This window comes from Thermobia domestica, chromosome 11 (genome assembly GCF_964235325.1).
Source record: "Thermobia domestica chromosome 11, izTheDome1.hap1.1, whole genome shotgun sequence".
Taxonomy (NCBI): domain Eukaryota; kingdom Metazoa; phylum Arthropoda; class Insecta; order Zygentoma; family Lepismatidae; genus Thermobia; species Thermobia domestica.
Genome location: NC_137464.1, coordinates 145,419,661 through 145,431,476, shown reverse-complemented (window position 1 = coordinate 145,431,476; position 11,816 = coordinate 145,419,661). Strand labels below are relative to the sequence as shown.

General features: G+C 36.1%; 1 protein-coding gene across 11 annotated transcripts in view; it reads left to right on the top strand.

The window, feature by feature from the left end:
- The window catches only part of LOC145664473 (testis-expressed protein 2), a 472,752-nt gene that overhangs the window by 22,463 nt on the left and 438,473 nt on the right, over nucleotides 1-11,816 (top strand). For all 11 annotated transcript variants that reach the window (XM_081731173.1, XM_081731175.1, XM_081731183.1 and 8 more), the window contains exon 2: nucleotides 11,535-11,588. In XM_081731173.1, the coding sequence (XP_081587299.1) occupies nucleotides 11,535-11,588 (54 nt within the window). The remainder of the gene's footprint in view (nucleotides 1-11,534; nucleotides 11,589-11,816) is intronic.

The following is an 11,816-nucleotide window of genomic DNA, read 5'->3' as shown; positions in this document are numbered from 1 at the left end:
CTGTATTTCGAACAATAATCAATACCAGGTGTACTATAAGTAATCAATACCATGATCACAACCTAGTATTTTGTGAGAGAAACTATATATATATATATATATTTCGATTTTCGTGTGGTCCGGCGGTACAGCAGTAATGCCTTACCTTTCATCAATGTGTACAGATTCATCATGGTCTGTTGTTGGCATATACACTTGTATTATCAGAATATCCACTTATTTTGCACTTGGTTTTACAAACATCAAGCGGTCACTTGAGCATTCCACTTTGGTTACACATTTTGCTACTTCGTTCTTCATTGCTATCGCGACACCATTCTCGCCCTTAACGCCATCTGAATAGAATATTGTGCAATTTTTCGATACTGTGTTACCTTTTCAAGTATAATATGCAATGTACATATATGCGGTACTGTATCATACATATATTTCAGGGCGCAAAATATCAAAGTAAGACCCACTCACCAATCCAAAAATGATAGTCGCCAGTATCTCTCACGTACAAATTATGAGAACCCGCCCTTCAAGATTGTTCGGTTTGACAAAGAAAGAGATTACATCAGGGTATAAAATTTCAAAACCAAAGAATTAGATTCAGGATAATCAATTTTGATTTGGACAATTATATTCATGTTAAAAAATATCTTACCTTAAGACTTTAAGTTTGTGTAATGCTCTCTCTCTGCACTGAAGTACCAGTTGTCGATTGCAGTTTTCAGATCAAAGTCCTTAGGTCTTTAAGGAAAGGAACGGCAAATTACAACATTGTGAAGATATCACTTTCCGTGTTTTCTCTCACTCAGTGACAATTCTTTTCTTGCGAAACAGAAACTGCACAGCCATGTGAGTTTAAGCAGAAATCATTCCTTCTGAGCACTGGTCCCAACTCTCTAAATTTCTAGTCTCCAATGGCGACATGGCGCCCGGAAATTTTGCACCCAGATTATATACAGATGGTGATCAGAAAAATGGTAACACCTGTAGTTGGCAACACGTCAGATGTATGTGTTTGCAGAGGTGTCGTGGTGCCCGCAGCGCCGGACCGCTGGTGGTGGTGTGTTAGGTCGGTCTCCATACTACGTCAGGCGCACTGGAACAGCAGTGTTGAGTGGCTGCAGCAGACGGAGGTAGTGTAAAATGGGAGACCTCTCAGATTTTCAAAGAGGGTAAATTGTTGGTGCGCGGTTATGTGGAGTGAGTGTGACGGCAGTGGCTACTATGTTAGGTGTGGGGGCCGCGGTGGCTCAGTGGTAGAGCGTTCACCTCTGGTGCATGGGGTCCCGGGTTCAAACCCTGCTCCCGCCAAGTGAACTTTGTGGTGGACAATCACCGTGCGCGTGGGTTTTCTCGGGGTTGTCCCGTTTCCTCCCACTTTCTTCATTCCACCATTTCATTCATTTCTCATAATCACCGTCTCCTTTAGCCTAACCGGCATAACCGTGGGACGTAAAACTCAAAGATTTCATTTCATTTCATTTTTGTGTTAGGTGTGTCGCTGGGACAGTGTCGAAGGTGATGACGCCCTACACAACACACGGGGAAACCATATCGGGGAAGCGGAACAGTGGGCGGAAGAAAATCATGAGTGACATGTTACGCCGGGTATTAAAGCGCATTGTCACGCAGAACCGTCGTGCCACTGCGGAACAAGTGACGGAGGAACTCAATCAGCACCTCCCCCGCCCTGTTTCGACACAGTCCGCCGCGAATTACATGACATGAACTTACGGGGTCGTGTTGCACGGGCCAAACCGCTCATCAGGGACCATAACGCTTTCGCACGCCGCAAATGGTGCCGCGATCATGTAACTTGGACCGTTGAGGACTGGAAACGTGTGATATGGTCGGATGAGTCATCCTTCATCCTATTCCCAACCACGGGCCGTGTTTATGTGTGGAGAACGCCCAAAGAAGCTTATGATCTGCAGTGTCTCCGCCCAACTGTGAAACATGGCGGTGGCTCGGTGATGCTGCGGGCCGCCATATCATGGTTTTCATTGGGTCCTGTGGTCACACTTAGCGGACGAATCACTGCCAACGATTATGTCGCAATTTTAGGAGACCACTTGCATCCTATGGTCCCGATGTTGTTCCCGGACAATGACGCCATCTTCCTAAATGATAATGCACCCATTCACACAGCTGGCGTTGTTGCAGCGTGGTTTGAGGAACATCGGGATGAAGTTCAACACCTCCCCTGGCCCGCCCAATCCCCAGATCTCAACATAATTGAACATCTGTGGTCCGTCTTGGAAACACGACTCCGGCGACGGTTTCCACCTCCATCCTCTCTCACAGAACTGGCCGATGCCCTGCACGAGGAATGGTGTGAAATTCCACTTGCTACCATTCACGACCTCTATGCCTCCATCCCACGTCGCATCAAGGTTGTTTTGAAGGCGAAAGGTGGCCCGACACCATATTAATCTGGTAAGTTGCAACTTCGTTCAGGTGTTTCCATTTTTCTGATCACCATCTGTACGTACATGTTAAATTTTGCGTAGATAACAGTTACTCATATTCGACATAACAAATATGTAGATGGTAATTATTATCCCTTCCGGGATCGTGGGTTTTTGGGGTATTTTTTAGACTTTCAGTCAAGCAGCTACTGCATCGTCACTATTTATCCTAGGATCATGGTTCATACCTCATTCTCTTCAGAATGGAGCTGGCTTTCAAGAGGTACCACTTGTATGCTCATACCATATACCAGGAGCGGGAAAAATGATGTCAAAGGGAAAATGTCGGAGGGAAATTTTTTTCACACTTTGCCCCCCCCCCCCCTGGAACGGCCCTGTGTGAACGTAGACATCTAAAAACAAATCTGATAAATAGTACTTGGTATACTGAATGTGTGTGCTAAATTTCAAGTTTCTATCTTGAATACTAAGGGCGGGAGAAATTTTATCAAGAATTCCCACAATGCCCCAAATTACCGCAAAACACTATGATTTCAGGTAAAAAATTTCCTGAGACATCCCTAATTACCCTAGGGTCATGTTTCGCCCACCATTCTCTTCAGAATAGAACTGCCTTTCAGACGGTATGACTAACGTGTCTCCATCATGTATCTAAGGCGGGAAAATCCCGAAGAAAGGGATTTTTTGGTCTAAATATCCCTTTTTTCAACTTTTAGCCCCTCTGGACCCCCCCTGTTTTAACGTAGAGATCTGAAAAAAAAATCTGATAAATACTACTAGGTAGGCTGAATGTTTATGCACAATTTCAGTCTTCTAGGTACAAAAGTAAGCCCGCCAAAAAATATATATACTGACAATGTACCATATTTCCGTATACAGAAGGATATTTTGTAAAAATTCCCTGAGACATCCCTAATTACCCTAGGGTCATGTTTCGCCCATCATTCTCTTCAGATTAAAACTGCCTTTCAGGCGGTATTACTCACGTGTATCCATCATGTGTTTAATGCGGGAAAATCCCGAAGAAAGGGATTTTTTGGGTAAAAATATCCCTTTTTTCAACCCTTTGCCGCTCTTGATCCCCCCAGTTTTAACTCAGAAATCTGGAAAAAAAAATCTGGTAAATACTACTCGGTGGACTGAATGTTTGTGCAAAATTTCAACCTTCTACGTGCAAAAATAAGCCCGCCAAAAAATAATGAACATAGGCTTAATAAATGAAAGTATATATTTTAGAATGCTGTATGTATCAAAGAATAAAGATACAGTGAAAAGCTTATATCTTATAATGAGGATATGTTTCACATGAATGCAATCATATTCGAGCCAGTTTGATTCACAAATTAGTGATTGATGGCTGAATGAAATGGAAAGTCTGTTATTTAGATGCAAAGAAAATGTAAGCGCACAAAACCATAATATAGAGCCTAATCTCGAAATTTTATTAATTGAGTGTTTTTGTAGGTAATTCTAAAGAATAGCAAAGGAGATAGTTTAAATCCTTAAAAACTGTAATCTGAGATTAATTTATTACGTAAATGAAAAGTAACAATGTAAAACGTAATTTGCCACTTCTTTTCTGAATGATTTTTTCATTAAAAAAGAAAAAATGATACTCTTCATGAGTATGCTTGTGAGGACAGACATTTGTTCTTTTATTTCTGTATATATTTGTTAAAAAATACAGCAGATTTTGTAGTTCTTCTGTCTTGGTGTTTCTGACTAATAATGTAGATCTTCATACTTACATTTTTTTTTTATTTGGAATATCTGAAATGAACAAAATGTCTCTAAATTAAAATACTTGTCATTAAAGGAAAACGTTAATGCAATGATATAACTTAAGTTAGGTTAAAACAACTAAAAAATATAATAATATAATCTCATACTGCGTTATTATTCGAGAATACGAAAGGAAATTTCCTAGCTGGAATGTTATTTCAGCAAATTCCTGTTGTTCTGATTAAATAGAATAAATCAATTATGAGATGCTATGATTTAAAGGTAAAATTTATTACAGTCCACTGTTTCATGTAGAAATTAGTTCAGAAGTGCATACTTGCTTATTTTATTGAGTTCTTTCTCCCTTTCATTCAATTTTAACTAACCTAGTGTACAATTATAAGTGATTATTTTTGTCATCAATCATAATATTTATCAGGGTGTTTACTGATACTGGAAATACTGAAATTATACTGGAATTTAATTTTGATACTGGAAATACTTTAAATAAACTGGAATTTTGATCCACATACTGGAAAAATTATGAAATATACAAATATTATCATTCTTTATAATCTACCCTGTATTTTTGTAGGGTAATAACAATCTTGCATTATAACTAGAATAGAATAATATACAATTATTTAAACAAGTTATAATATAACTTAATAATACATTTAGATAATACAAATAATGCACTTGGATTACTGTATCTGGCCTCCGAGCAGGGTGTCTACGGGCCATAAAAGTCATGACTTGGGGTTGTCAGTCAAAGGATCATGAAAGTAGTGAAATTAAGTTTCAGGTGATGAAAAAGTGATTTTATAGAACAACAATACGTATGCAATACAGTACAGTACGATACTGAAATAATAAATTGTGATTTTACTCAACGATCTGACGTTAAAACGTGACACCGTCTCTCTCGGGGTTGTAGATAGTCACTAACTCCCACGTCTCTACTAATACTGTTTTCAGCTTCCTTCTTCTTTTCTTTTCAGTACCTCACGTATAATAACAATGGATGCATTATATTATATGCAATGCTTCAAATACAGTATACGGGGAGCTGTAAACTAGTCAGTAAAGTCGGTAAAAGTATGCCTAATGAGGGGAAGCTAACGGCACTATTCTTCTTTAATTTAATTTAATTTATTTTTTATTTTATTTATTTATTTATTTAAGTCTACAAAGTGTTGATTTTTTTTTTTTTTTTTGTCGCACACAATGCAGTACACATTTTTGTGTACGTACTTCTTTGTTTTTATATTGTACATTAAAAAGGAAACAAGGGAATTGGACTGAGCATGGGCTTCGGTGATAGCACAGCATTACCTATTTATCGCGTTTCTTTGTCATTTAAGGATCAAATTTAAATTTTCATTAATGGAGAGAAAGTGGCCAATTTTAAAATCAGTTAATTATTTGATTTTTTATTATAGTCTTTATATTATATCCGAGCCTACTACATAATTTAAATGAGGATTGATGTCAGTAATGTCAGGTATTTAGTCAGTATTTCAACATTTTTGTCAGTAAATTTTACCCTACAGCTAGTTTGTAACCCTTGAGTATATTTTATATATAATATACTGTATCCATTGTTATTTATTTTCTTACTTACATTAGTGTTGCCCTTATCTTCTCAGAGACAATGAGTAAAATAAGAGGAAAGACTTCTTTCAAAGATAAGTGGTTAGACAGAACAATAAATTCAGATTGGAATTGGCTCCAAGGGTTGGAAAATGATAAGTATAAAGAGTATTGCTCTTTGTGTATAACCAGTTTTGTTGTTAGCAACATGAGAGTGTCTTCAATTCGATCTCATGTCAAAAGTAAAAAGCTTATTGAAAGAGTAAGTTCTTCAAGTTCGAGCAAAAAACTGTTTCACATGGTACCTGTCAAGGAAGCAATACAGACTCTGTTCCTGTGAATGCTGCTCCATCAACTACAAACTCTGGTCCAGTGAAAGCTGACCTTTTTGAAGTGCGAACTTCAATTGTTAATAACGAACATACTTGTGTTATTGATAACAGGACATCCAATACTTGTGTTATGCCTAGAAGTACTCTTAACAATTTTATCATCAAGGATGAAGTTATTACTGCAGAAATATTGTAAGCTATTAATCAAGCTATGACTCTTCTTTTGTTAGTGACCTTTTTAAAGTGATGGTTCCCGACAGCGAAATTGCGAAGAAGTTCAAGATGCACAAGGATAAACTTGGATACCTAGTTACATATGGACCGGGTCCATGGGCGCCCGAAGAAAATTTTCTAGAGGAGGAACTCAAACCCTGGTTGCTATATTACGTTTGGTATTTTTTTATTTGTATGAAGAAAATTTTAAGAAATGTAATACATTTTTTTGAGACGGGGGAGGTAGGATCGGGCCCCACCCTGCCCTCTCTTTCGGGCGCCCATGACTGGGTCCGTACTTTGACAAACGTGGTTAAAGAGGGCTTTTCTTCTGTATTTGTTCTGATGAAAATTCAAATTCTGTCGCTCAGATGGGTCAAATAGATATAGTTATTAGATTTTGGGACGGAAACTTACTTCAAACAAGATATCTTACGTCCGTATTGTTAGGTCATGTTACTGCTGAGGACCTTCTGATGACATTCTGCAAAACTTGAGACACACTGGCTTGCAGGCGAAAAAGATGCAAGTATCAATGGACGGGCCGAATGTAAATATGAAGTTTTCAAACGACCTAAAGAAGTACTTGGATGATTCACCTTCAAATCCGAAGCTGTTGGACTTTGGTACGTGCTTCTTGCACACTATTCATGGTGCATATAAAACGGTGCACAACTCCGAATGGAACACTCACAGATTTTTGCGCTCTCTGCATTACTTCAAGAACTACCCAAGTAGACTCGCAGATTAGAAACGCATAACAGGGTCACATATCTTTCCTCTGAAGTTTTGCCCTATCAGATGAGTCGAAAACTCAAAAGTTATTGTAAGGGCTGTGGAAATGCTGCGACATATTAAGAGCTATGTTGATGCTTTGTTGTTATAAAACGTTTTGCAAGAAATGACCTGCTCCCAGTTAGCATTCATGCGATTCTCTTTTCTTGAACTACAACAGTATCTCTCCAAATATCAAAGTAATGGTCCTCTTTGCCTTTTATGTTCACTGATCTGAGTACTGTGCTTCTACACCCGTTGAGAAAAATTATAAAGAGTAAGGTTTTGAAGTCGGCAAATACTAGTAAGAAAATTCTCTCAATCGATTTGAAGAAGACAGAAAACCTGAAGACCTTCCGTAGCTTTAAAAGGTAAGGCAGTAAAAGATGGGAAAGTTCTTCAGTTCTATGGAGACCATAGAATTCCTTGATGATATATGCATAAGTATTTTGTCAATAGCCCTCTTGCTTTCAAGTTTGTTAGAGGTGCCAGCTGCTTCAATCCTAGAATTATGACGAATTCGTCTATTAAGACCTACAGGGTAACAACTGCATTAGAGGTTATTGTTGAGAGAAATCAATTATTGAGTATGGAAGCTGATATTGCAAAACTGGACTACTTACATTTTTCATCTTAGGAAGAAGTAAACAACTTTCATCCCAAAACTGATTGGTTGGATCATTTTCTAAGCACTGCCTAGTTTCAACACACTGTTTCCAAAGAACTGATCCACTTCACACAAAAAGTGCTGGTTTTGTTTCACGGCACCGTTGCTATTGAAAGAGGTTTTTCCATAAATAAAGAATGCATAGTAGAGAATCTTCATGAACATAACTTGATTGCACAACTTGTAGTGTATGATGCAGAATCGACAGCTGGTGGGGTATTAGCTATTAGTGTTTCGAAGATGATGATTCATGAGTCCAAAAATTCATCAACATTGAGAAATGAAGCTTTAGAAAAATATAAAAAGAGGGTAGATAACAATGCAGCCAAAAGAAAGTTAGCAATAGAAGAAATAAAACAATTAGAATTGAAGAAACGCATTATGCAGAGTGCTAAGGAAGAAACAGAAGGACTGAAAAAGGGGGTGAAAAATTTGAAAAAAGGCGCTGTCTTAAATGTGTGTACCTTTTGAGTGTAAGGTATAATCATTGTGAATTAATAATTCATAAATATGTATATATCTGCCTTATGACTTATTATTTAGAACAAATTTTTACTTTCTTTACTTGGTAGAATAAGCCTGGTACAGAATCTACTGAATAACTATTTATGATACTGTGTAATTAGACATTTAAAACAATTTGTGGAGTGGAGGGCTGTGAGGAGAGTTGGAAGGCCCTTTAAAAATGTTTAAAAAAATCACTTGTATTTAAAAAAAAGTCAAGGCTAACTAAATTCATTAAAATATTCTTTTGATGGTAAAACAATTACAAACCTGAAATCATCAAGAGTGTGATTATTTCTAAAGAACTTTTAAAACTCATTGTATTAGGTACTGGAATTTTGCTGATAGTTATACTGAATATACTGGAAATATAATGGAATTTCGAAAATGAAACTCAGTAGACACCCTGTTTATTTACTTTTGTACAATTACAAGAGGGAAAGGGGAAATATCTATATTAACGCAAATTTCCATTCCTTTATTCAGTGATGACTCGCTGAAGCTTGAAGTTCGAAATCCAGTAGATGGACTCTTAATTTAAAATAAGAATGTACGTGTTTTAGTAGTTTCGAGAATCCCACTTCTAAGGGCCGAAATAATTTCTGTAATAGCCATGTTTCCCTTTATTTATTCAGAAATAACCCAATATGAGGATTCACTTAATTTGGAAGTGTACTCTTAATTAAAAATTAGTAAATTTGCTTTTTTAGCGTTTTCGAAAATCTGATCATAAAAGGTAAAATTTCCGTAATATTCAAGCATTTGATCATTTGTTCAAAAAGTGTTGGATAAGGTGACTCGCTTTAGTCGGAGGTGTAAAATTCGGTATTTAACTCTTAGATATGAGATAGTATATGTTTCAGCGGTTTCGAAAATTCGGTTCCTATACTGAGAGAAATCGTGATATTTCTACAATATTCAAAGTTTCAGTGGTATATTTATTACGCCTTATTCTTAACGTTTGAAGAATGGGCACTTCTGCTAGTATAGATATAATTTAACGACCGTTTATTTTTTTACATACTAATTCTCCGTGCGCGAAATACTAAGGAGCTACATGAACATATTTGTACTTGCTCAAAAATATACATTGAAACAAAAGTTGAAGGATTTATAATTTGGTTTATATGTTTTAGTGTAGTGTTTGACGTAGCTGTGATATAATTCTCTTACATCTATGCATGCATGTTCTTTGCAGTAAAATGTATATGCTTTATTTTAAAAAGATACAATTTTTTGGTGAACAGGATTCGAACCATGCAAAAATTAACTTTTGAACACAGTTCCTTTACGCTAATCACTACATCACGAAGAGAAGACCTCAGACTTCTTGCAGCTATCGTGGTGATTCTGCGTCCCACATAAACTTAAATTCTGTAGCACCCAGTATGTAACATATTGAATCTGTTTGTCTTTTTTGTCTTTTTTGTCTTTTCTGTGACTTTTCTACATGCCAGTTACATGTTTACTTGGCGGCCATGTCGAGATAGTCCATTTTTCTGGCCCAGTTGTTGATAGAATAAAGAGAAAATAGTTATTCCTGTAATTACAGATCCAAGAGATGTAAGGATCTAGGTTCATTTTTGAGGCTTAGAGTCTGGAAGGCAGTCTAGGTTTTTATAAACATAAGTTAGCCATATTTCGTTTTATTTCTAGTGGCCAAATGCATCTGTTTTTGACCCATTTGCACAAGAAATGTCAAAATTCTATTTTGCCGTTTTTCCATGGTACTACATGAGTCTATTGAGCAGTTATCGGAGATAAGATGGAAGGAAATACATAAATATTTCAGAAAAGCCAGAAGAGCTCGTGCACGCTAATAATGAAGAGAGAGCCACCTCGAAGGTCCTCTATGTACAGACACAAGTTTCTCAAATCAGAAACAGAACTGAGAAAGAACAAGAAAAAGTATCTGTCATCTGAAATTCTTGTATCGCTAGAAACCCAGGTTGATGCCTACACTGTCATCAAGGTGATAATGATACCTCAGGCACAACAACTGATTGATATTGCTACGGATTTAGAGAAAATACACTTCTTAGCGACGTAATGTGTGTAATAACAAACTGAAATTAAGTTTATATTAAAATTTGTAAAGATTAATTTTAAAAAATTAAAATATTCATGTATTTCTTTTTATTTAATGTTTAGCGTACTACTAAATCCTACAGCTAACTGCAGCACTTCGAACCTCTTTTTATATCATTAAAAAATCCTTTCTTGTCAGTATTGCATGTCACAACTTCCGTAATATAAAGTTAGAAGGCAATACCTACATTATATAATACAGAATTTTTTGTTCTATTGTTTTCCTGGAGATCCCATTGTTTCTTTCATTCTGTTAGATTTGCAATTGGGACCACTGTGCAGCACTTGTAAATTGCAAAGTATTATTTTGCTTCAGTATACGCTAAACATCGCATTGCATCGACGAATTACCATTTATTCCATTAGACCACCTACCGGAACGACGATTCTGATTATTCGACGAGGGACCCTTGTGCTGGACAACTTCCTTGGTTCACGTTCCAGTAAGTTCTACCACCGTAGGGTCTACAGCCTGTCCTTGCGTTAGTGAGAAAATATTGTTACTAATTGGTTTTTCAGATACATTTCTCTTCATGTTATCACTTTCTCTTTTTGGAATCAAAATGAGAGAAAATTGATAATTGCTAATGAGCAAATGTCGTAATAAAGAGGTCATATATTGCCAGACGGCATTGTTCGATCAACAGCTGAACAAGCATTAGAACAGCGCAAAATATATTCATAATGTTCCGTCGATGTGAAATGTAGATTTTGTAGAGCGTAAATAACTTTGAAAAAGAAAATAAATGGATACATTTTTAAATAATATTAAAACTTTATAAAATTATCCATCAGTTCTTTAACTTAACCTTGTGCGTAATCTACCTGACAATTGTATGAGGCCATGTAGATTTATGTATGTACCATTATTATTCTGTAAATTAGTCACTTAATGATGTGGGCATCATCTCTGAAATGAACTGTGAAAGATTAAACAGCTTCACGTTTAATAAAGATTCTAATTTTCTTTTTGCAGGAATATAGGAGAATATTCGTTAATTAAAATGTACGAAATGTAAACAAGAATAAATATAAAAGTATATTTCTAGAGTAAATATAATAATTGAAATATCAATATTGTCAAGGAAATTCGGTACTTTCTACCTACACCATCTAATAATTAAAAGTTTTATGTTCACATAGAATGGAAATTCAAGTATCTTTTAATCGTCTTTATACTTAAAATGATTCAATTTAAACTATTGTTTTTATTTGCAGAATATCTGTGTTATAAGGAAGTACGTATAAGAATGGAACGACAAACAACACAAGGTAAGTACTTATAATCAGTTTAAGATAGTAGATTATATATTTTTTCTAAAGAGCTAGTAGCCTTACCAAACGGAATGATGTAGTAGTTTACCTAGTGTTTACCAAAATAATATTAATTATTGTGTGATATACAGTTTGACAAACATTTTCGGTTCGATTTGTTTTTGTCGTTATCATTTGTATGAGAAACAATATACATGTTCTTCATTGTTACTGTACTTCAAAATA